This window comes from Astatotilapia calliptera, chromosome 3 (genome assembly GCF_900246225.1).
Source record: "Astatotilapia calliptera chromosome 3, fAstCal1.2, whole genome shotgun sequence".
Classification (NCBI taxonomy): Eukaryota; Metazoa; Chordata; class Actinopteri; order Cichliformes; family Cichlidae; genus Astatotilapia; species Astatotilapia calliptera.
This window is the reverse complement of record NC_039304.1, coordinates 41,960,373-41,986,427: the sequence shown is the minus strand read 5'-3', so window position 1 is coordinate 41,986,427 and position 26,055 is coordinate 41,960,373. Positions and strand designations below refer to the sequence as shown.

The following is a 26,055-nucleotide window of genomic DNA, read 5'->3' as shown; positions in this document are numbered from 1 at the left end:
CAGATCTCAAACTGCGTGTGCTCTTTGAAGGCTGCTCTGATGATGATGATGACGACCATGATGATAATGATGACCAGGAGGATGATGATAATGGCGATGATGATGACCAGGAGGATGATGATAATGGCGATGGTGATGATGGCGAGCGCTTCACCAGATCTCAAACTGCGTGTGCTCCTTGAAGGCTGCTCTGTGCACGATGTTGTTGCTGAAGAGCCTAGAAAGAGACCAAAGCAGAGAGCAGACGTCACTCACACAGAACAACATGAATCCACGTGAGCTCAGGCTGTGAATGATTCCTCTCAGAGTCTGAGAAGAAACTCCTTCATGTTGGCTCACCGCACACAGTGGATGGAGGGGTTGATGGAGAGCAGCTGCAGTAACACATCGGTCGAAGCATCAGTGATCTGATTGTGACTCAGACTGTAACACAAACACAACATGTGGCTCTAACTGATCGCTGCACATTATATTACTGTAGTGTGTGTGAACAGGCTGATGGTTGTTGGTGCCTCCCACAGGAGGATCAGTGTGTGACACTCACTCTAGGACTTGGACTTTGTGCAGATGTGTGATGAGAGGGAGCAGCAGCTGGTCAGTGAGCTGACAGTGACTGAGGTCCAGCTCTGTCAGCCCTTCACACGAGTCCAGCATCTGGACCAAAGCCCCGCAGACCCTCTGATCCAGCGTGCTGTGACTGAGATCCAGCTCTCCACCCAGGGCTGTACACAGGGACACCGCCCGCCTCACTGCGTCCCTCTCACTGTTCACAGGAACCAGAGACAGCAGCTGGAGGAGGACAGTGTTACTGACTCTAAACAGGACAAACAGAGAAACTGTCAGGATGCATCAACACCAGCGTGAACAAGGTTCTCTCTGGTTCAGACTCTTCGGTGGTCTTTCCCACCTGAGGCGGACCCTGTGGAGGACAGGAAACAGCAGGTCCAGCACGCTGTCCTCCACCTCACAGTCTCGCAGGTCCAGCTGTGTGTCCCGGCTGCCCTGTGTCAGGATGGTGGAGACGGCCCTGCAGTCATCAGCAGTCAGACTCAGAGGCTCAGTCTGATCCTCCTCCGGTAGCTCCACACAGGAGGAGCAGGACAGATCCAAGCTGTGCTGCAGAGTCCTCAGCAGGCCTGACGCTGCCTCCTGCTGGACGTCACAGGCAGCACAGCAGTGGATGAACCTCAGCAGCTGGTTCCTGTCAACACTGGAAAGAAACGCATGGAGACAGAAAATCTCAAATGATAGATGCTGCAAACAAACTGCTGGCTCCAATAAAATGTGTTGATCTTTAAAACTAAAGGATTTTAAGAACAGCATCTATGAACTAGCAGCAGACACATTATTGTAATTAGATGTTGGATTTATGCACAGCACTCATGTTATTAAGACAAAGTCACACTGAGCCCAGTTTCCCTGCTTGGGCTGATTGTGCAGGTGGATGTTAACAGATAACAGCTTTAAATGAATAAGGACTCTGTTCATCTGGTAACTCGTTGTTCATAATTTACTGCATTTATCAGATTAAAAGCATCATTTGTCAGCAGTGATGAAGAGTAAATGTCTCCTTTGTGCCCAGGAAGCCACAGAAACACAGCATGTAGCAGATTATTTTAATGGGTCCAGTTCAAATGTGTCTGCAGACAAACTTGTGATTTGCAGCCTTCAGCTTGTTGTTCGAGCAGCTGATAAAAGAAGCCCAGGAGGTGTAATGACAACACTTGATAATAACTATAATTAATACAATTAAATTGTTAATTCGACCAATTTTAATTCACTAAGATTAAAATGACAATAACGCTGATGATACCATTTGGTAAAACCACAAATGAGACACACAAATCAGAAGCAACAAGTCAGAGGCTGCAGTTTGGGAAACACTGAAGATCACCAGAAATGTTTGGGCCTCATTTGTAAACAAAATGATTTCCAATAATATATTTTTAAACAATTATCTGTATAATTAATGAGAAATTGCAAAGCTGACATTTGTAAACTTTGTAAATAATTCATGAATATTGTGTGACATCTAAAAACAGGACGGCTAATGCTAAGCTGCAGTGTGTTCAGCGATAAGTCGGCCCTTGGGTGTAAATAAAAAAAATCTAACTTTTGATTAGTCTGAATTTCTTTGTTGTTTAGTAAAGTTTGTGTTGGATTAAAATACAACAAACGGCTCTCACTGTTGCCATGACAGCGGGCTAATGCTAAAGAAAAGCGTGTGTGAATCTCTGAGACTAAACAACAGTCGGGGGCGGGGCATCTGTGATGAAACCCTCGATGATAAGCAGTGAAATAAACATCTGGTCATCATTAAAGAACACATACCATAGTGAGAACATGTTGTTTGTGTCATCAGAGTGTAATTATCGTCTCTTTCCAACTATGATATATAAGATAGGAAGCTTCACCACATTGTTGTTCGTACATGTCGCCACTATGAGCGCCACTATCAGCGGCTCTGGGATTCTTTTCCAGGAAAACTGAACTCAAAGCCGTCTTCAAACCAGCTTACTGTCTGTAAACATCAACATGAACCAGTTACTGTTTGATCCTGTTTCCTGTTCTGTGTTTGCTACGGTGACCCTGGGTTGTTAGACAGGCGCCCACTAATAAAATGTGTTATTGTTGCTGTTGTTGTTATTATTACTGCTCTACCTTTAAATGATGTTCACTCTGCCTGCTGTTTGAAACTTTCCTTGTAGTTTCTTGTTCAACTGTTCATGTAATCTGTTCCACACTAACAGTAAAATGTTAGCTTGTTTTTGAAGCATTATGTTACAATAAAGTGTGTTGTTCAGCAATCACACAGTGCAGCACAGAAACGAGCTCTAATATCTGACCTGAGACGAGAAACGCTGTCCAGCATGAGCAGGATGGACTCTACTCCCCCTGCTGGTATGGAGGTCCACAGCAGGTTCAGTCTGACTCCGTCTCCGTGTCTGAGGATGAAGATCAGAGCAGCACAGTCCACTGAGTCCAGCTGTCTGCAGCTCAGGCTGATCACATGACCGAGTGACCTCAGCAAACTGGGAACAGCGTGACTGTCGTGAGCTCTGTAGAGCTCTCTGATGGAGCTCATCACAAAGCTGGGACTGGGCCTGAAAACAAAGAGTTTATTTCCAACTTTGTTTAAAGGATCCATGAAGTGCTGATTAAAGATGAGACAGCATTTCAAATCCTCCTGATTAATCAGCAGAAACTGTGTAAAAGATCAAACCACATTCAGCACCTTGTAAACACAATCCTGTCCAGAAAGGGAAGCAGACGTGTGGTCTCCTCCTGTAAGAACAGGTTCTTCCTCAGGTCCACAGTGATGGTCGGAGCCGACGGCTGCTGCAGCAGATAGTGAAGCAGCTCCCAGCTCAGGCAGCAGGAGGTCAGGTCTCCACCAACCTTACTCAAGAAGGACAACGTCAAGTCCTTGTCCTGGGTTTCATGGAGGAGAGACAGGAGCTGCTGGAAGCTCTCTTCACTCAGTCTGCAGAGATCATCAATAGAAAATAAGCTTTGAAGTAAAAATCGACATTTTATTTGTCCTGTGATGTTCAGAAAGACATTTACTTGACTGTCAGAGGACCATGATGGAGCAGCAGTACAATGAGACCCTGAGCAGGGATGCAGGTCTCAGTCAGGTCTAACCGTCCGACTGTCCAGTATCTCAGCAGGGAAGCCAAACTACTGACGGCCCTCAACAATACTCTGTGTGATGGTCGGGCTTTCTTAGGCACAAGAGAAAGCTCTTCAACAGCCAGCCGACGGGCCGCTCTGCCTCTTCTTACCCACTGAGACAGCAGCAAGGACATGTCGATGGAAAGCCTGAAGAACGAAGAGACGAAAGAGCAGAAATGATGAACACCAAGAACTAAAGATTCACATAGAAATGATGTTAGAAGAGCAGGAGAGAGTCATGGTTTCACTTCCTGCCTCAGACTGTGTAGTTGTGTTGTGTGTCTGAAGAGCAGAGCGCCTCCTCTGGCAGACATCTTGCTGGGTGTGAGGATGAGATCCACTTTAGAGCCGCACAGTTTGAGAACTCTCCCCACAGACCAGCAGCTTTTCCTGTGTAACGCTCCTGTTAGCAGCAGCTGGAAGCCCAGCAGCTGCAGCAGAGACTCCAGCTGCTGGGCCTCCTCTCTGGATCTTACAGACATGGATGTGCACACACTCTGGAAGAACTCTGGACCACAGCTGGAACACAGTGAAGATGGGATCAGAGAACATGCTGGAAACGTTCTGCAAATGAAACCATCATCACTTATTTACCTGAGCTGTGAGATAAAAGGCAGACACTGCAGCAAACTCCTCACTTCACTCTCTTCATGTGAGCAGCCTCTCAGCTCCACTTGTTTCTTCTCTGGTTGGAGTTTCAGCAGCTCCAGGAGGATGGAGGTCTTTCTCTCTGAGAGGTTTATGATCCAGACTGCAGGAGCTGACTGGAAAACTGGCTGTAATGATGGAAGGACACTCAGACCTGTTTTAGTCTCATAAGAGTACAGGTCCAGGAGGAAGTCTCTCTGATAATGATTGTCCATGTATCTCTCGTGAAGAGGGAATGTCTGATATGTGCACACTGATGCTAACAGCTCCAGGATCTTCTCTCCTGTCTGCTGCTCTCTCTCTGCTGCTGCACAGAACAGACTCACAAAGAAAATCACTGCTTCATGACGATCTGAGCACCCATCAACACTGCAACAATAACGAGGAAACATTCAGAGATGATTTGATGTGAGCTGCATAAAAACAGCCACACACTGCTGATGGACTCCATGTTGTATATAATGAAAGTCCATTTTAAAGCCATCTTCCATCAGAGCAGCTGAGCATAGTATTTAGACTGTTACTGACTCACAGCCAGTGTTGGGAAGGTAAGTTTTCAAATGTATTCCACTACAGATTACAGATTACATGCCCCAAAAGGTATTTTGTAACGTATTCTGAATACTATGGATTACTTAATATATTATCAAGATTTTACAACTACATTAATGTCTCATTGCTGTGTGATTTATTACTATTACTGAAGGTTACTCACCAGACCAAAACCAACTCGACTTAAAATTTATTTCACACCTAAAACCTTTAGTGAACAATGAAACAAATAAGAGTAAAAATGCAATCATTTACTGGTAGCAATAAAATAATCTTGTACGTCTTAAGCTCTGTCCACACCTGTACAGCTTTTTCTATGTGTTTGGGCCTTTCGTTCACACGTAAACGGCATTTTGAATCATCTAAAACTGAGATTTTTTAAACTCCTTCTTTGCATTTACGTGGACGAGGAATACGGGGTTCATCACGCAGCGTCAAAACTTGTGCGTCTTTTTTCACGTCTCACTATCTGCAGTTTTTACACACTTACTCAGCAGTTACTGTCCCCACATTTAAAGGCAGAGGCCTCATTATTTTATGTGTAAAGCGGACCCTCGTTTATTGCGGCAGTTAGGTTCTAAAAAATCCCGCGATAGGTGAAATCTGTACAGTAGTCAGCTTCATTTTTTAAAGTTATTATAGATGTTTGAAGGCTGTAAATAACCTCACTACAAGCTGTACACTTTCCTCAGACAGGTATGAACATTTTCACTCTTCTCTCGCTTGTTTAAACACAAAGTTCAAACCTTGTTAGAAAAATAAGTCCAGTATTATAGAAGAAACCAAAGATCAATCCCTGTTTTCAGAACATGGGAACAGCTGCAGAGAGTTCAACATTAATGAATCAATGGTACAGAAGTAGACGAAGCAAGAAGAATGAGTCAAGTTTGACTCCTCTGACTGTTTGGCTTTGCTTAATGCGTCTTATAATCTGAAGAATGTGGTAACTTCTAGCTTCCTTTAGCACGTGCAGAAGTCAAACTTTTGGTGCCATAGTTAGCGTCTTCCTCAGCCTTTTGGGAGCTACCACAGGAGCCTCTGACGGTGCAAAAGGTTTCGTCGACATTGTTGTGTTTGTGGGGGAGAAAACCTACAAACATACAGCACTGCTGCTCGAGGATTTATGTAAATTTGACAAGCTGAACTCGTTCTGTACTGGACAGGAGACACGGCTCAAGGTTGATTGATAATGGTCTGCAACAAATCAGGATGCACAACACAATGCGCTGTTAAAAAAAAGAAAGTAAATCTGCAGAATTGCACGGACCACACTGCCCACGAGGCTCCCGTCTTTAGGGCTGTGCCTGTAACACTGCTCATATTGCCTTACTATTAAAATAGTTTGTCAATAATAATTTTTACAAATATTTCTTACAGCTCTAATGTGCAGCACAGAGCGCTCAAACACATCTATTCATTCACTTCTTCACAGATGTTTATCATCCATTCATGTGCTCATGTTTGTGACTGATGAAGGCAGCATTCGATTGGTCCATTTAGTGTGGAAGAAGAGAGAAATAGCGAATCAAAAGGCCTCCTTTTATGTGAGTGTGGACAGAGACTGAAGCTGAGTGAACACAAAGTTTCCCCCACATTGTCACAGCTGTCATCTCTGACTGCAGGTTTAGCTTTCATCAAGCCAGCTCACACAAAGAAAGCCTGCTTATGATCAAGCTGCTTCACTCTTCAGCCGTCTGTACAATTATACAATTATATTAAAATGCATATACTGAAAAATGTTTCCACTGCTGACTTCAGGGAGCATCTCGTCTTCTGAAGAATTAATCATGTAAAGAAGAATTCATGTACCTGAGCTGTGAGATAAAAGGCAGACACTGCAACAAAATCCTCAATTCACTCTCTTCTTCTTCTCCTCGCCATATCAACAGCTCCACTTGTTTCTTCTCTGGTTGGAGTTTCAGCAGCTCCAGGAGGATGGAGGTCTTTCTCTCTGAGAGGTCTATGATCCAGACTGCAGGAGCTGACTGGAAAACTGGCTGTAATGATGGAAGGACACTCAGACCTGTTTTAGTCTCACAGTCCTTCACATGGGAGCACAGATCCAACAGGAAGTCTCTCTGATAATGATTGTCCATGTGTCTCTCATGAAGAGGGAATGTCTGATATGTGCAGACTGATGCTAACAGCTCCAGGATCTTCTCTCCTGTCTGCTGCTCTCTCTCTGCTGCTGCACAGAACAGATTCCCAAAGATCCTGACTGCTTCATAGAGACGTGACTACAGAGGAAGAACACTGTAACAATAAGAAGGAAACATTTAGAGATGATTTGATGTGAGCTGCATAAAAACAGCCACACACTGCTGATGGACTCCATGTGGTCCATGTTTCCTGTACATAATGACGCTCCATGTTAAATATAACATAAACGAGGGAAACATATCATCTCAGTTGCAGCACATAACTAATTTATTAATCCTCATAAAAACAAGAAAACACAAATATTTTAGAAATTTGTCAAAATTCCACTTTTAGAAGCTTCTTTAAATCAAGAAGAGACGGTAAAAACTTTACTTTAAGATTAAATGAATAGAAAAGTTGTTTTCTGCTTTCTTTGTAAAGTAACTATATACTATGTGTATACTGCATGTGGTGAACGCATGTTCTCCATCAAAACTCTTCACTAAGCTTCTGAATACAATCTGACTTACCTGAGCTGTGAGATAAAAGGCAGACACTGCAGCAAACTCCTCACTTCACTCTCTTCATGTGAGCAGCCTGTCAGCTTCACTTGTTTCTTCTCTGGTTGGAGTTTCAGCAGCTCCAGGAGGATGGAGGTCTTTCTCTCTGAGAGGTCTATGGACCAGACTGCAGGAGCTGACTGGAAAACTGGCTGTAATGATGGAAGGACACTCAGACCTGTTTCAGTCTCATAAGAGTACAGGTCCAGGAGGAAGTCACACCATTTCACTTTAAGAGGACTGTTTTTGTATGTGCACACTGATGCTAACGGCTCCAGGATCTTCTCTCCTGTCTGCTGCTCTCTCTCTGCTGCTGCACAGAACAGACTCACAAAGATCCTCGTTCGGTCTTCATCTGATGTCTCAGCATCAACTCTGCAACAATAAGAAGGAAACATTCAGTGATGATTTGATGTGAGCTGCATTGAAACAACCACACACTGCTGACACACTTTGCAATGTTTGTGAGTTTAATCTGGATCTTTGCTGATTTTCTGTCTTCAGTAAAATGAAACTTTGATAAAAATCAGAGTCTGTTTATTTCTTTGGAAGTCAGCAAACTCATAAATTGAGCAGAGGATCAAATAATTATGTCACTGCTGTAAAAAGGTAGAACACTGTGAGAACAGCTGTAATACAGTGTTGTATTATTCATGTACGTCGGAGTATTTGGAGAGTTTAGATTTTATATTTGCTATGGTCACTGAATCCTGGTGTTTCTTGGTTTAATGCAGTAACATCTGTTTTCTACAATGTTTATATGACAGGAAATGCTGTTTGCGTTGGATTCTCTATGATGAAGGAGATGGAGAGCCACCTCTGAACCTCATCACCTCCTTAGCCTGAGCAGCTGCTCTGAGTTTTCACTGTGCCAGACGAGGAGGCCACGCCCCCTTTTCCAGCCTTCACCTGAGCTCACCTGTGTGAAAGCACAGCACCAAACAGCTTAGCTGCTGTGTTTCACTCAGGAGCACTTTGGAAGTGAAGCTGACTGGACGTCTTTACTAAAAGTGACTGACTACAAACCAGAGGAGCCAACGACAGAACTTCCAAACTCTTCAACATCCCAGAGACACTTTCCTGCATCATCAGGTGACTCCTTGTGATGAGGGAGCAGCTAAAGTAGCCTTGATCGCTTCAATATCAACACTGTGTTCGTGCTGTTTACACTCGTCTGTGACGCTGTGTGAAATATTCACTAGTGTTTTGTGATCATTCACATTTGATAGAAGAAGTTTCAGGACATTGAAGTTACAGCTCTGAGTGGCTGCAGCTGCTCAGTGAGTCTCTTCCTCTCTTAAAGCCTCAAACTCACACTCTGGCCCTGCTCATTTAATATTCTGCAAACCTTCAGTGAGTTATGTTTGCACTGTGTGATCAATATTTGTATGTTCTGTATCACTTTGTGTGTTTTTCTTTTCCTGTCATGAAGACAGCTCAGACCTGCTGGCGTCTCCAGGTCCTGCTGAGCTTTCAGGTTATGTGATAAATGCTTTGGAAGTCATGGATGGGCCTCACTTTAGACCAGCTCACACAACATACTTCACTAACAACCAGTAACTGTCTGAATTAACTCAGGAATATCTGTAACACATGTACAACTTTATAAAGTGTTCATCCATCATTGGAAAAGTATCAGACTGCTGTCATTGAACATGTTATATTTGAGCCTCTTCAGCAAAACGTCATCATGTGTATCCATGTTTATGAACGACATACTGAGGAGGAGCAATGCTTCATAAATGATGAAACAAGTATTAACTAACACTAATGCTGAAGAGTGTGCAGCTGTTATAAAGTGTTAGCAGCAAAACACTAAACATCAACAATACAGAAACACACAGAGGGGAACAACAACATCTACAACAGCAGCTTCACCTGCTGCTCACATCACACACGTGGAAATCACATATTTACTAACATTTTACAGTTAATTCATTTAGATTAAGATTTGTTTACACTGAAAATTAGACTCAATTAATATTTTCTGGTTCAGAAAAGTCTTAAACACAAAGATTCACATGTTCGTGGCCACGTTGAGCCTCCTGTCAGTGTTTAGTTTCACCAGACTAGCTCTCTGTACCTGGCTATATCACCATGGTAACAGATGCTGAACACAGCCTGGTGTAGATCAGGTTATGTTCAGTGTCAGATTAAAATCAGCTGTAAGTGACACATTTTCTCTGAGTCTTTTATGTCCAGTCTGCTCTGAGCTGGAGCTCATGATAACATGAACGTCACTTTGATGTGGTGACAAACTCCTTCACCAGATTGTGTGTCAGAGCTGAATGCAGCGAGTAACCTTTCATGTTTAAGTGGATCGAGGTCAAAGTGTCACAGCTGTCAGCTTACAAATAAACTGCAGCACAGAGCGCTCACACACATTCGTTCATTCACATGTTAATGATTGCTACCAGCATCGCTTAGTCTCCTTTGATGCAGCAACAGTGTTGCCTGTGTTGTTATAGTTACATATTGTTTATAGCTCTGTGTCACCTGTTAATGTAACAATATTTCTTATTAATGGAGGTGAAATCAGTGGGTCTACTTTGTGTGGAAGAAGACAGAAATAACGTATGAATGGTCGTTGTGTGGATGTGGAGAAGAGAGGCCCCAAATGCAGGCTGAAGCTGAACATCCTGGATGACTCAAACTGTTTCCCTCTGCAGTGACAGCTGCTTGATGCTGTTTTGTTTTAAAGCCCATCAGAAACACATAAATACCTTAACAGTACAACTTTTATTAATATTTTTAATGAAGCTTTTTTCCCAGGAGGTCTTAGTGATGCTGTAAATGTCACTAAGTGCAGTTTTATTCTCACAGACAAACTGTCACATGTTAAAAAACTGTTGAAGGTAAACGTTACAAATTTGTGGACTCATTTCTATGAACTGGCTTCAATCAAGCAGCAACTAAATTGTCAAATAGAGCTAAAATATTTTCATGAATTATTTTCAGCACTCATTTATTGACAGACAGACTTTATTGTGTGAAGAGCGTGTTATTTACCTGAGCTGTGAGATAAAAGGCAGACACTGCAGCAAACTCCTCACTTCACTCTCTTCATGTGAGCAGCCTCTCAGCTCCACTTGTTTCTTCTCTGGTTGGAGTTTCAGCAGCTCCAGGAGGATGGAGGTCTTTCTCTCTGAGAGGTCTATGGACCAGACTGCAGGAGCTGACTGGAAAACTGGCTGTAATGATGGAAGGACACTCAGACCTGTTTTAGTCTCACAGTCCTTCACATGGGAGCACAGATCCAACAGGAAGTCACTCTGATATTTGTCATTGTAATGAGAATGAAGAGGGAATGTCTGATAAGAGCAGACTGATGCTAACAGCTCCAGGATCTTCTCTCCTGTCTGCTGCTCTCTCTCTGCTGCTGCACAGAACAGACTCACAAAGAACATCACTGCTTCATGGAGACGTGACCTCAGAGGAAAAACACTGGAACAATAACGAGGAAACATTTAGAGATGATTTGATGTGAGCTGCATAAAAACAGCCACACACTGCTGATGGACTCCATCTGGTCCATGTTTCCTGTACATAATGACGCTCCATGTTAAATATAACATAAACGAGGGAAACATATCATCTCAGTTGCAGCACATAACTAATTTATTAATCCTCATAAAAACAAGAAAACACAAATATTTTAGAAATTTGTCAAAATTCCACTTTTAGAAGCTTCTTTAAATCAAGAAGAGACGGTAAAAACTTTACTTTAAGATTAAATGAATAGAAAAGTTGTTTTCTGCTTTCTTTGTAAAGTAACTATATACTATGTGTATACTGCATGTGGTGAACGCATGTTCTCCATCAAAACTCTTCACTAAGCTTCTGAATACAATCTGACTTACCTGAGCTGTGAGATAAAAGGCAGACACTGCAGCAAACTCCTCACTTCACTCTCTTCATGTGAGCAGCCTGTCAGCTCCACTTGTTTCTTCTCTGGTTGGAGTTTCAGCAGCTCCAGGAGGATGGAGGTCTTTCTCTCTGAGAGGTCTATGGACCAGACTGCAGGAGCTGACTGGAAAACTGGCTGTAATGATGGAAGGACACTCAGACCTGTTTTAGTCTCACAGTCCTTCACATGGGAGTACAGATCCAACAGGAAGTCACTCTGATATTTGTCATTGGAATGAGAATGAAGAGGGAATTTCTGATAAGAGCAGACTGATGATAGCATGTTGAGGATCTTCTCTCCTGTCCTCTGTTCTCTCTCTGCTGCTACAATGAAGAGATTCACCAACAACTCAGTTTGATCTGAGAGATTTCCTGATGACTGACAGAAACTGGGAGAAAGAAAAGGAAACACGATGTGATGATTTGATCTGAGCACAACAAACAGAAACAAGCAGCACTGATACCGTCCTAGATATGTCTCAGATAAATATCTCCAGCATTAAAAGTACATTAAAGACATAAGGTCAGTATTAGAGTTGGTTCAATTATTTCTATAAAGTAACTCAACTGGATTTTAAACCACAATTGAAGATCACATGAAAACATTGAGTGTTTAATAAGTAAAACCAAAGAGCATACCTGAGTGAGTGGATGTGGGGTAAATGGTGTAAGAGGAACGAGCTCGCACTTTGACAGACTCTGTGATCACAGTGAAGGCAGACTTTCACCTTCCTCTTCCTCTTCTGCAGGACTCTCACAGCTCGGTCATACAGTTGTGTTTCACTGTTGACTGGGAGGTGCAGCTGATTCTCAGTGAAGTCAAGTAAACTCACGTAATCCACGTCCCCATCAGTCAGAAGAGAAATGCTCCACAGCTGGCGTGACAAGGAGTCACTCCTACAGTTGGAAGGTTGGTAGAGAAATTCATTAGTTCACATGTAATCAGCTGCTGAGAACAAAGTCTATTTGTGTAGATTCATGCTGAAACTGAAGAACCATGTTCGCCTTTTTCATGCAAAACTCCTAATTTATGCAAAGCTGCCAGAGGCTTAAGAGGATTGACTCTGCATACGATATAAACCAGAGACGGGTGAGCTGATGTGAGTTTGCAGCCTTCAAGGTTTAGAAAGTAAATCTTAAACAAGTGTAAAATCTACATTCAAAATACGAACAGATATAGTCAGCAGAGTCACCGCAGTTTGAACAGGATGTAAGAATCATTCTGTCTACAGAAATAACACCATATAAGACACATGTGGAGCTTCAAATGTTAGAGATCCTGCAGCTGGCTTTTGGGGCTGTGCAGGGCTCTCTCTTCTGGAAGATGATTGAATAAAAAGAAATATAAAATGTTTTGACCACTATGAGTCAGATTTTCTCTGTTCTATCATGGGGACAAAAGAATCTGGGTTTAATACTAATTTACTTCTTGTAGCAGTTTTTATCTCTGGTTATAAGGACAACTTTAACCTCCTAGGATGTGGCGCCCACATATGGGGACATCACATTTTGGTTGCCTACTAGACGACAATACTAAGTTTTGCTCTTTCAAATGAACCACTTGGCTGAAAGGGGCACAATTGTTGTTTCTCATTTTGTTTTTGTACTCGGGAAAAATGCTGCTGTGTTCAGACACCAAATAAAGAGTTTTGTACATCATTACTCAATTGTGACTGTATAGTGTTCTACTATAAAGTCACAAGAGCAAAAAGAAATGTAAAATGCATGAAAGAGTTCGGGTGTTAGGAGGTTAATGGACTGATCATTGCTGACGTGTTTGGGTCTTGCTGTTTGGTTAGAAACTAAAAAACAAAGATACTTCTCTTAAATCTTAAAGGTTTTGACTCACTGTCAGCTTGTTTGTTGTGTTCAGGAGACGAGCTAATATTTATAATTCATTGTACATTAATGAGAAAACTGTATTGAACTAACAGACTAACAACATGAAAATTTATCTAAAGACATTTTTGTAAAGGAAATCCTTATATTTATGTTTATATGTGAACTAGAGGGTGAGACATTTTGACTTAGTGGATTTTAACTGAACACAAGGTAACAAAGGCAGTATGTTTCTCATTGGAGAATAAAAGCTATACGTGTCTGCCTGATAACTCAGGAGTAACAGCTACAAATGAACACAGCATTAATCTGGGAGATAGGTCTGTTACTCTAACCTTACTTTGGGTTGTCTTTAGCACTGCTCATGGCCTCTGATCGTGAAATTAACTTCACAATAATTATGAGACCATGGGTCAGTGTGATGCAGTGGTGCTAGTTTACAAGTTAAATGTGCTTCAGCTGAGACTGAAAACGTCTTACATAAGTAATAAAATCTCTCATTCAAATGACAAACGTCCAGGTAAAAGTTAGTTAGCTTTCTGGGATCCCCTCACCTGGATTATTATGTATGCATCAAGACTAAAGAATAATGTTACCAAATACCTAAAGACTACGTACAAACTTTCTGCTGTCTACAACTCACTGGAAACATGATGAAACAAAGCTGAAACAAATCCTTCTCACTACTATGTTTTCATTTTTCACTTTAAGAAAAACACATACTGCTCTAAATCACTGAATGCTTTACATTTAAAACATTAAAAACAGATGTACAGAACCCTTTAACTTCAGATCTAAATGTTCTCACTTACCTTTGAAGTTTGCTGAGGCATCCCAGCAAAGGCCTCATTCCCTGTTTTGATGCTGTTGTATCCTCCAGGTTCAGCTCTATTTTCCTCTCCTGACTCTGGCTGATAACATAGGCCAGAACACAACACTGCTGAGGATCAAGAGTCTCTCCACTCACATCAATACAATAGTCCAGTTTATCCAGGAGGCAGAGGCAGGCATCAGGTGACTGAGACTCATAGAGGCATTGACATAAGAACATTAAGTCCATTTCACAGTCTTCACTGTCACTACAACCTACAAAGGTGGTCACCAAGTGTTTGAAGAACCAGTCAGACGTGTCTCTGAGCTGCTGAGGAGGAAGGAGACCTTCTAACAAATCAGTGTTCTTCTCATTCAACAGTCCACACAGGAAAGGGACCAAGTGTTTCATGTGTTTGCTGCCCTGAACCAGACACTGCTGTAGAACACATCTGGTCTTCTCTGGATCCTTTAAGACCCACAGAGCTGCAAAAAACTCCTGAACCGTGTAGTGGAGAAAGGCACACAAGGGTTTCCTTACAGTTGGGCTGATTTGAATTACATTCCTGCTCAAAATGACCAAATTAGCACAGCTGTCTAGCTTGGGCAGTGATGTTAGGCTCACATTTTTCCCTTCTGTTGCACAAAAAGCTGCCTGAGATAAAGACAGTATTGCATCCCATTTAGTGCTTTCATTTTCAGATGTCTTGGAAACATTCCTCTGATTGCAGAAATGGAGGATATTGAGGTATATTTCAGTAACTGTGCAGGGATGTGGAGAGAAATCTGAGCCCTCAAAGCTAAAGCAGGCGACCACCATCAGGGCGTACATGGGGACGTGGCAAAGAGAGAATAACTCCAAGTTACACAAGACTTTGTTGAGGTGGTTCTCACTCAGATTCTTGGATAAGTACTCTCTGATGCCCTGCTCACTGAAGCCTTTCACTTCCACTCTGAGACAGTCCCAATCCAACAGGAAGTCTGCTGACTCCACCTCTGGTCTGCAGGTGATGATGATCTTTGCTTCGGGTAGAAGGGTCTTCTGTATGAGCTCCAGCACTGCAGACTGAGTTGATGTAGAGGGAACATTTGGTACTCCATCAAAAATGATGGTAACACTGTCAGCATTATCCTTTATGTCCACTAAGACCTCATCGTTGCCTTCATCTGGTTCACAGAACACACTGAAGAGAAGATCCTCCAGTTTATGGACCTCTGTGATGTTGGGTGCTTCTCTCATATCAAAGTAGAACATGTAATCTAGATCCTTGTTATCTTTCTCTGACCACAGTTTCAACATCTGATGGACCACAGCTGTTTTCCCAGTTCCAGGTTTTCCTACCAAAAGGATTTTTCTTTCATATGTTTTCAGGAGTTCACTGGGAGAGGTTCCATGTTTGTCCTCGGGTATGTAGGCCTTGAGTTTTTTAGGTCGAAGCTTCCTGCTTTTCTTGATCTTTGACTTTTTTATTTTGGATGCTGAAGCCTGTCCTGGTGTGTCTAACACAAGTGAAGTGTAGGACAAAGATGTCTCCTTGTTGAACAGGACTGCTTTACTTTGGATCCATGATCTTTCTGAAATCTTCTGAGCTTTAAATTTCAACTTTTGCTGGTATCTGTGACACGGTTTAGGGCCTGAAAGAAAAGAGGTGTAGGAGAAATTAATTAAAAATTTACTTAGGGATTTAACTCATGTGTCACTGAACAGCACAGCATTATAAATGAGTGTGATCACGAGAAATCTTGCCACAGACTTCAGTTTGTTTAAAAATACCTTGTAAGTATGTTACATCCATGTTGGTGTCATCCGTGAAGGAAAAGCAGCTGATCCAATAGTTCAGGTCAAATTTGTCTTGTGAAGAGGAATCAGATGCTGTAATTTCCAGAAAAGATGGCGGCCTTTCTGTTCTTCTCTTTCTTGTTATGTCAATAATCCTGAGAAACTCATAGCAGGCTGCTTCCCCCTTTTTTATGACACGGTTCACAATCTCTCTGGTTTTGTCAAAGTCGTCACCCGCTGTCTTTATTTTACTGACTTCTTCCTCTGAGAAAACTTCTTTCTGGTAGAGATGCTCTACAATCCCATTGAGCCCCTTTAATGTTCCCACCAGTTTGGGCTTGGCCCTCCTGACGTACTCCACAGCGGACTGAGATGTACAAGCCATGTTTCCTTTATTTCATGTACAAGCCATGTTTCCTTTATTTCCTGGGTTTCTGTTGAAAAAAATGTGGATTTAAACAAAATGTAATTCATTTCAAAGATTCAGACTAATATATAATTTTGATGTTGCTCCTGTTCCTAGCATTGCTAGGCTTTGTTTTAAATTGATGTGAAACATCAAGATGGCGCCGGTGAGGTCGGCTGCCGTCACGACTGCTCCGACCACTTTTTCTTTGTCTTTGCTTTTTAAGTTAGTTTTCAGCGTTTCTAAATCGGCAAAATCATCACCACTGGGTACATTAGGTATGACCGTGACACTCTTGTTTCTATTGGTATACAATGTACTCACATTTCGAAGTTTTTAACTCCGGATCCGAGCTGGCCGAGTGAGATCTTGAGGGAGAACAAAGGGAAGCGGCGGCGGCCTAGAGGGAAGCGAGCCGGCGTCAGGAACAGGCTGAGAGCTCGTGCACACCGCACACCTCTGCCTAGCATCCTGCTCGCCAACGTCCAGTCACTGGAGAACAAGCTTGACGACCTCAGGGCCAGGATAAAGTTCCAGAGAGACATTCGGGACTGCAATCTCCTCTGCTTCACCGAGACATGGCTGAACCCAGCGGTGCCGGACCACGCCATCCAGCCGGCCGAGTTCTTCTCGGTTCACCGCATGGACAGGACACGGGACTCGGGGAAGTCAAGGGGAGGCGGCGTGTGTTTAATGGTGAACAACAACTGGTGCAACAGTGCGAACGTTGTTCCTCTCACACGCTCCTGCACACCAAATCTGGAACTACTGTCCATCATGTGTCGCCCTTTTTATCTACCTCGGGAATTTACATCGGTCATTATAAGTGCCGTTTATATTCCACCACAAGCGGACACGGTCACCGCCTTATGCAAGCTGCATGAGGCACTCACACAGCACCAGACACAACACCGGGACGCTGCGCTTATTGTGACGGGGGACTTTAATAGCGCCAACCTCAAACGCGCAGCGCCGAACTTTTATCAACACATCACCTGCCCCACCAGAGGTGAAAGGACACTGGACCACTGCGACACTACGGTCAAGGACGGCTACAAGGCACAATCCCGCCCTCCGTTTGGCAAATCTGATCACGCCGCCATCTTCCTCATGCCAAAATACAAACGAAGGCTGAAACAGGAAGTTCCGGTTCAGAGGAAGGTCGCGCGCTGGACGGATCAATCAGTGGCCGCGTTACAGGACGCACTCGATGACGCAGACTGGGGCGTGTTCAGAAACAGCTCCGATGATGACGTCAACGTGTTTACGGAAGCGGTTGTGGGATTCATCCGGAAACTAGCGGATGATACCGTGGAGACAAAGACTATCACAACGTTTCCCAACCAGAAGCCGTGGGTGGATAAAACCATCCGCGACGCTCTGAGATCCCGCACCGCTGCCTACAACACGGGACTCACGACGGGGGACATGGACCCGTACAAAGCCGCGTCATATAACGTGCGGAGGGCGGTGAAAGAGGCGAAGCAGCGCTACGGGAGGAAACTAGAGTCACAACTCCAACAGAGTGACTCTAGGAGCCTGTGGCGGGGACTAAGGACAATAACGGACTATAAAGCACCAACGACCGGTATGACGAACGCGGCCGTGACTCTGGCAGACGAGCTGAACACTTTCTATGCTCGCTTCGAGGCTGCAGCTAAGGTCTCCAACAATGCTAGTGTTAGCGGCGCTAACGGCTGCAGACAGGAAGATACTGCCAGCACCGGAAACGTGCTCGTCATCTCCGAGCATGAAGTAAGGAGAGCCTTCAAGAGAGTGAACACCAGGAAAGCAGCAGGACCAGACGGCATCCCAGGTCGTATCCTCAGAGACTGCGCATACCAGCTAGCTCCTGTGTTCACTGAGATATTCAACATCTCTTTATCTCAGTCGGTGATCCCCACATGCTTGAAAGAGTCCATCATTGTCCCTGTCCCGAAGAAACCCCACCCTGCTTCTCTCAATGACTATCGCCCTGTAGCCCTCACCTCAGTAGTGATGAAGTGCTTTGAACGCCTGGTCAGAGACTTCATCATTTCTTCACTACCAGACACACTGGACCCACTACAGTTCGCTTACCGTCCAAATCGTTCCACAGACGATGCCATCTCTCATCTCCTCCACACATCACTCACTCACTTGGACACTAGAAGGGGGAATTATGTTAAAATGCTCTTCATAGACTACAGCTCTGCATTTAACACCATAATTCCCTCCACACTCACCACCAAGCTGGAGCATCTGGGACTCAGCTCATCTATGTGTCAGTGGATCTCCAACTTCCTAACTGGCAGACCACAGGCAGTAAGGATGGGCGGACATGTCTCAGCCTCCACCACTCTCAGCACTGGAGCCCCCCAGGGGTGTGTTCTGAGCCCCCTGCTGTACTCTTTGTACACATATGACTGTGTGGCCACTACCAGCTCCACCACCATCATCAAGTTTGCTGACGACACCGTCGTGGTGGGCCTGATCTCTGATAACAACGAGACGGCCTACGTGAAGGAGATTAGGAATCTGGAGAACTGGTGCCAGAGGAACAACCTCCTTCTAAACGTCAGTAAGACAAAGGAGCTGATAGTGGACTTCAGCACTAAGCAGGAGAGGAACTACCAGACCCCTGTCATCAACGAGTGCCCAGTGGAGAGAGTGGACAGCTTCAAATACCTCGGAGTTCACATCACGCAGGACCTGTCATGGTCCTGTCACATCAACACCGTGGTGAAAAAGGCCCGTCAGCGTCTCTACCACCTCAGACGCTTGAGAGACTTCCAACTGCCCTCCAAGGTGCTCAGGAACTTTTACTCGTGCACCATAGAGAGCATCCTGACGGGAAACATCTTAACCTGGTTCGGGAACAGCACCATGCAGGACAGACGAGCTCTACAGAGGGTTGTGCGGTCAGCTGAGCGCACCATCCGCTCCAAGCTCCCTGACCTGCACTCAATCTACAGCAGGCGGTGCTGGACCAAGGCCAGGAAGATCGTGAAGGACCTCAGCCATCCCAACAACAGACTGTTCTCTCTGTTGAGGTCAGGAAAGCGATTCCGCTCCCTGAAGACCAACACAGAGAGACTGAGGAGGAGCTTCTTCCCGCAGGCGATACGGTCTCTCAATCACAATCACACCACCACACAGTACTGACCCACACATACAGTTCTTACACACACACTGGACATTCTGGACTTTGTTTTCACTTCATCACTTAAATCACTGCTGCTGTTATTGTGTATATATTTATTTATACTTCTTGTGTATTTTGTTCATACATTCTTATATAGTTCTATATTGTGTATTGTGTATTTTGTTGTACAGTTATTTTATTTTCAATTTAATTTATATATTTTATCTTATTCTTTCCCAGTGTGTTGTACAGTTATTTCATTTTTAACCTTAATTTATATTTTATTCCTTCCTAGTTAAATTTACCCTTTTAATTTTTCATATTTATTTCCTATCTTATTCATAGCCTTTTCCTTTTTTGTTTTCTTTAGGTCACGAGCAGTTGTCCAAGCATTTCACTACATATCGTACTGTGTATGACTGTGTATGTGACAAATAAAAAAATTTGAATTTAAGTGTGTTTATAATTTATCCTCAGTCTTTGACTTTTAGTTTTTTCAGCATTCTGGTTTTTGATTTTATTTTCTTGTCTTCTTTAAATGTTTTTTTTTCTTTATTATTTTGCAAGTGACAGCGCCACCACTCTCTTGGTGGCGCTGTCACTTGGTGTTCGCTCGCTCTGCGTGAGAGTATCACTTCCTGTTCCTGCTGAACCACAGTGGTGTTTCTGAGTAGCTTATCTGCTTAGCAATTTAATTAAAAACTTTTAGATACATTTTTTTCATAGTATAATCTTCGCGTGCTTCATCCGAAGCACACTCTCTGTGTACTCACTACCTGATTTATAGCCAAAGTATTCACTTACTGTGTATTTACTGTTTCGCTAGCTTAGCTTAGCTCTCTGTCTCTCTTCCACAGCATGTCTTTATCCTGTCTTCCTTCTCTTACCCCAACCAATCACAGCAGATGGCTGCCCCTCTTTGGGCTCTCACACTCTGAGGGGCCTCTGGATGTCTGCCTGGATCTCCTCCATGCCTGCTTCATGCCCTCATTGGAGGGGCTATCACTCCCCACACCCTCTAGCATGTGGTTAAATGGAGAAATGTCTTAAAGCATTCTCAATCATCCAGGAAAGTAAATCTCCAAAAGTTGATTCTGTTCATCTGGACGTAGCGTTTTGTGGGAGAAACGTTTCATCATCATCCAGGTGACTTCTTCAGTCTCAGCTGACTGCAGGTTTCAATCTTATAAACAAGACATTTGCATATTGACTGAAACCAGCCCACTGAAGGAACAATGGGCTGGGAGATCAGCTTCTTCATCATTAATATGCAAATTGTCATGACCATTGATCAAAGACCATTGATCAATGTGATGAAATGTTGCTCCCACTGAAAATGCTACCTCCAGATGAACAGAATCAACTTTTGGGTACATGGAGAAACCTTTTGAATACAAGCGCGCTCACGCACTTAAGCAATGCGGTTGAAAAATGTGGGTGCGCCTAACTTTTGTGCTGGTTTTCTTAGGCGCACCAGTGCAATCATGGCAAAAAGTTAGTGTAGAGCCCTGTAGATGAGACCTAAACTAAACACAACTGTAGCGACTTCCACAGTTGCTAGAGGTCGGGGTGGAGTCTGCCTATTTGCCTGATGCGCTGTCAACTTTACGCAATAATGCGAGAGGTGGAATTGCTTGCTTGTTTATTAAAGTGCTTTGAGAGTTTACAGAGTAATGTCATCGGCTCCTGATTCAGACTCTTAAACATCACAGGCTCTGATGCAACAAGGGGAAACTCGTGGTGCAGCGGTCAACAAAAACTACGGCTCCAGCCCTCCTCTCAGAGAATGACAGACTGACCACGCCCTCTTAATTTCACCACTAGCACCCACGTGACTCCCGATACACATCACCATAGCAACCAAACAAATGAAAACCCAGTGATCATCAAAATTCAACACATTTAGTTATGGCTGCTACAACAACAAAACCCTGACTAAATAACGGCACAAGAACTTAATATATTTCCAATATAACATAAGAAATCAGAAAATACAAAATAAACTCAAACAGCTGGGTCACACACCCAGCCCCTGACAAATTGTCTGATTAGAAACATCTGGAAAAACACAAGAAGACCCTCACTGTTGTTTAACTTCCACAGCTGAAAAGACTCTCAGCTGATCTGCATGTTTCATCATTTCCTCTTATTGTTTCTTACTAAATGTTTATTGCTTAGTGTTCAGTCCATCGTGTCAGTGAGGGGCACAGACCAGAGGGAGGAGAGCAGGTAATCATCATATCTGTGAGCTTTAGAGCAGACTGAAAATTACTACTTTAAATATTCATAGATTCTTTTGAATAGGAAGAAGAAATCATCTGTGGTTCTCATGTCATGTTAAGAAAAAATAATATTACAATTGTGTATTAAACAAGTAGATTTTAATGTTTATTACAGTCACTAACTCATCATGTAAAATAAGCCACAGAAATTAGCATTGGTTACACCGCACAGTGCAAAAGTCTTGAGCCACCCATGACATCATTATATTTCCCTTCTAAGGATCCAGATGTTTTTCTAATTTCTTAATGCAACAAGTTTCCAGGTTTCTTTGAATATGGTGTAAATGTTTGTTTCTTTCTCTGCCTGCTACACATCTATTGTAGGATTTGCCCAGCTCGCCTCTCCCGGACAACCTTCTGCTCTAAGCTTCACCTCCACCTACGTCAAGTAAGGCTGCTGCAATCTGCTGCATTGATGACCCCCCCCCCCCTTCCCTTTGTGACTCTTAGCCCTCACCCTAGCACATGTGGGGACTCCTGGCACTATGGTGGCTCACTGAAATGTTTACTCATAGTACTGTTTCATAGTTTATAGCGTTTTTCTCACAGTACTGTTCATACCGGTTCCTTTAGTGCTTCGACAGCATCTCATAGCTTGTAGATCATTTCTAGTGATTCATTTTGTTTCATGCAAAGTGATGTGACTCCTTGTAAAAGAACATCCCTCAGAACTGGTTTTTAGGCTCTCGTCTTTAGTTTGTCTTTCACTAAAAGTCTTGTTTTCATTACTCTCTTTTGTCACACCTGACTTCCTGTAATAAACTTTGAGATCTGAGAGTTATTTATTTCACACTTGGTTCAACAGTTTCCCTTCATACACACACAAACTGTGATTTCCCTTAATATCACACTGCACCCCTGAGTGAACAGGAGCAGGAAGAAGAAAATATTCTTATTAAACCGTGTCCCCTATCTGCACTCCAAATGATATTACAAGTGGGCACCATCAACCAAGGAACACATTAACGTTTGTCTACAGTTCGTAGCACAAAGCACGCAACAAGAATATAACCAGCAATATACCCCACCGCATAATAGCAAGGAGAAGAGAATGACCCCCAGTTAACTCACATTTCTTTCAAATTCATCATATTGATTTATCATTTTAAACATAGCACATTTTAAAACAGCGCATGTTTGTACAACTCTTACAATTATAATGAGCAGTTCCACAATCTTATAACCGTTGGACTCATTTGTGTAGTCCTGCCAACTGATGCTAAAAATGATATTTCCTTCTGTCCTCACCTCCTAAACAAATTGAAAATGATATTTGTAACTTGAGGGCTAATATATTATTTTTTGCCTTATTTTGTCTGTAATTTCACTAAATCTTTCAATAGTTTCAATTTTATGAACAAGTGATTCGTTTGTCCTCTGTATTTAACGTGAATATGAATCCTTTGTGTCACTTTCTTCTGTAATAAATATGGAGGTTTTATGGTATTTACATATGTATCCCCCCAAATTTCTACACAGTAACTAAGATACAGGAAAAAGTATAAAGTATGCATCGCCTTGTAGTCTAATAAATCTCTAACCTTACCCAAAATATAAATGTTTTTAGCCATCTTATTTTAAGTGCTTTTGAGTTGTGTCCACTCCCTCGTTTCGGGCGTGACAATCTGTTTTATTTCTCCACTATTAAAAACACTCTGGGATAACAGCTGAATGATTACTGGTTGATCTCCGGGATTTCACAAAAAACATTAAACAACATAAACTTTCTTTACTGTTTTGTAATGTCTGTAGTTTCTAATTATTGCTTTTAAATCGTATTATTTCACTGCTTAAACTCTTCTGCACAAAGTTTGAAGTCAAAAACATCCCTGGCCTTTGATTTGGTCACTTCCTGTAACCGTGACGGGAAAAACACGAACAGCTGTGTCTGTCAGAGACCCTGCAGTACTGTTAGAATGGTTTATGCATGTATTTGTTGATTGTTGTTATTAACATTATACATTTCTGTGTTACACTGTCTGCTGTAATGTACAATAATCCTTCCCCTGAGTAGCCCGGTATGGCCGACGCATCGCCGTAATAAAGGCAGCCATATAGATATGACCTATATATTTTACAAAGAAACCAAAAAACGTTTGCCGTACATACAAGTTAGAGTCGTAACACTTGTGTCTCTCTTTAAACGTTTACAGCTCAGTTTATGGTTCCCGTGTCTGCAGGAACGACTATTTAACCTCGGAGTATCCTATCATATCCTGAACACATGCGGAGAGTTTACCGCGTGGATCAAGTTTAAAGCGAAAATAACTGAATGTGACGATGTTATGAAACACACACTCGAAGTAACGGCGGGAGTCTGACCGCAAAACATCTTTAAAACTAAAGAGAAAACATACCTGAGCAGCGAAGCAGAGCCTCCGAGCTGAAGCTACTTTCATTCATAAAGAAACACTTCCTGTAGTTCCTCCTCAGCTGTGTAGGTCCTGCTGGTGTCCACACGATGGCGCCATTATAGTAGCAGACAGATGACACAAACCACTTCTGTGGACTTTGAAAATGTTTTCAGTGAGAAACGGAAAACATTAAATGACTGAAATAGAAAGATCATTCTATAAATACACTGACAACAATAAATAGCGTGATATACACAAGGGCACAAATATAAAGAGTGAAAATGTGTAGTCAAAAGCTTCACACTGTCAGCTTTCACCAATACAAAGATCGAGCAGACGCAAAACGAGTACCAGCAAAATATCATTGCTCACTCACATCACTCAGTCGTTACACTGCACCGACAGTTTGCAGCTGCATGCCTGAATGTCTTCACATCACGAAGGATTTAATGTATAGATTTATTTTGACATGTTATTAATATACTGTACTACTTGTTGTAGTTAAAACAAGTCAAACTTGCATCAACACAACTAAATTTCTCTCCACCAGTCTAAACCAGTCCTACAAATATCTCCCAGTGTGGCAGCACAGATAACCACTGGTGTATAAGGTGCTTCTGAATTCACAATACTTTGATGAAGAACCTGCTGAGTAAACAATCAGCCTGTTATTATTGCTTCCTACATCTGCTTTTTGAAAACCTCCCAAAGGCCCGTTTAAGAGCCACGTCAGTGTATTTGTATCTGTTCTTGCTGCATCTTCATTGGTCTGTCTCTCTGTTGCTATCTGTCGTTTTGTCTCTTTAGCTCTTCATCTTTTTGTTTTTGTCAGTTTTTGTCAGTGAGCTGGTTAACTTTTGTGTGTCTGCTGCCTTTGTTTGTGTGTTCTCAACATGATGCGCCCAAATTCAAGCCCTGCACATCTTGCCAGACTCCCAATCAGGAAGCAGAAAAACCTGCTGTCTCCGCTCTGGAAGTCTGTCCACCAAGAAAAGCTCTGACTTCTGCTAAATGGGCCAAACTGGGCAGAAAGTATACAAACACATCCTTATAGAATATGATGTAACACTATAATTCTGAAATATAGTGGGCCATGAAAGATACACCCGACTCATCCTGCAGCCTTCAATTGGAGCCTCCAAAGGATGCAGACCCTGGCTGCGTCCCAATTCAGGGTCTGCGGCCTTAAAGGCCACATTTTGAGGCCAATTGCATCACAGTGACGAAATGAAGGCTGTCCCAACTCAAAGGCTGCTCGAGATGCGGCCTTCATTTCCCTGACAACAACAGCAGACACGTGGTGTGTGTGCGGGTGTCTGCCTCTTATAACCACAGTGATTCTCCTGTGGTTTGAAATCTCACATGATCTTGTGACGTGATCACGAGTCCAAACACTAACAGGTCACCTCAACAAGAACAGATTCGATCCTAATGATTTAGTTACCATAGAAACATGAAATGGTTTGGTTGACAGCACATGTTAGACTGTTGTAAACGTCGCAGCCACACAGTCACACTTCCTGAGTGTTTCTAACATGATGGATGTGAAACACTGAGTGATGCTTCATCACATTCACACTCACAGCTCCTCTGTCAGTGTCTCAGCTATGCTGGCAGCCTGGAGTCACCTGTAACATGACTGTGGGCTGATGCTGAACTCTGACTCTTATATGTGTCTTATTAACCTCAGAGCTGCTCAAACTGAGGGAGGCGGGACTTACAGCACAGGAAGTGATGTCAGAATATAAAGGCTTTTAGTCCTGAGTGAGTGACAGGTTTGACGGTGACGTGGATCTCCTTCAGACCTGGATCACAGTCTTCACACTAAACCCTTTAAAAAGTGTGTCGTTGTGCAGTTAAAGCTGTTTGTGTGACACTCTGCTGCTGCCTCAAACCACATTGTGCGCTGTCTATCTTGCGTGCTGCACAATAGCGTTTAATATTTAGTATCTACTGTTATCTACTGCTAGCTAGTTTATT

The 26,055-nt window shown here is 42.9% G+C and overlaps 1 protein-coding gene and 1 long non-coding RNA gene across 5 annotated transcripts; one reads left to right on the top strand and one right to left on the bottom strand.

The window, feature by feature from the left end:
• Positions 1 to 270: 270 nt before the first annotated feature.
• On the bottom strand, positions 271 to 24,159 carry LOC113019570 (uncharacterized). 4 transcript variants are annotated; one of them, XM_026163332.1, is made up of 15 exons: positions 24,079 to 24,159; positions 15,904 to 16,343; positions 14,132 to 15,764; positions 12,120 to 12,377; positions 11,435 to 11,869; positions 10,792 to 11,018; positions 7,545 to 7,752; positions 4,270 to 4,644; positions 3,931 to 4,194; positions 3,568 to 3,822; positions 3,236 to 3,484; positions 2,847 to 3,104; positions 908 to 1,210; positions 545 to 814; positions 271 to 423 (listed from the first exon to the last, which is right to left on the bottom strand). In XM_026163332.1, the coding sequence occupies exons 2-15, from the start codon at positions 16,292 to 16,294 to the stop codon at positions 336 to 338; spliced, it is 5,214 nt and encodes a 1,737-aa protein (XP_026019117.1). In that variant the 5' UTR covers positions 16,295 to 16,343; positions 24,079 to 24,159; the 3' UTR covers positions 271 to 335. The 4 variants fall into 4 exon arrangements, with proteins under 4 accessions (XP_026019117.1, XP_026019118.1, XP_026019114.1 ...); XM_026163329.1 differs by having other exon boundaries at positions 274 to 423; positions 7,545 to 7,949; positions 10,584 to 11,018; XM_026163330.1 differs by having other exon boundaries at positions 274 to 423; positions 7,545 to 7,949; positions 10,584 to 10,967.
• LOC113010258 (uncharacterized) lies at positions 20,795 to 22,511 on the top strand. The gene is made up of 2 exons (XR_003270311.1): positions 20,795 to 21,668; positions 22,046 to 22,511. It is a non-coding gene; the product is annotated as an uncharacterized LOC113010258 (long non-coding RNA).
• Positions 24,160 to 26,055: the final 1,896 nt, after the last annotated feature.

Excerpts from the sequence above, each read along its gene's own strand:
- LOC113019570 (XM_026163329.1), bottom strand. The coding sequence starts at position 16,294 with ATGGCTTGTACATCTCAGTCCGCTGTGGAGTACGTCAGGAGGGCCAAG. Across the intron at positions 11,870-12,119 it reads CCCCACATCCACTCACTCAG|TTTCTGTCAGTCATCAGGAA; the intron begins GTATGCTCTTTG and ends TCTTTCTCCCAG. Across the intron at positions 4,195-4,269 it reads CCTTTTATCTCACAGCTCAG|CTGTGGTCCAGAGTTCTTCC; the intron begins GTAAATAAGTGA and ends ACTGTGTTCCAG.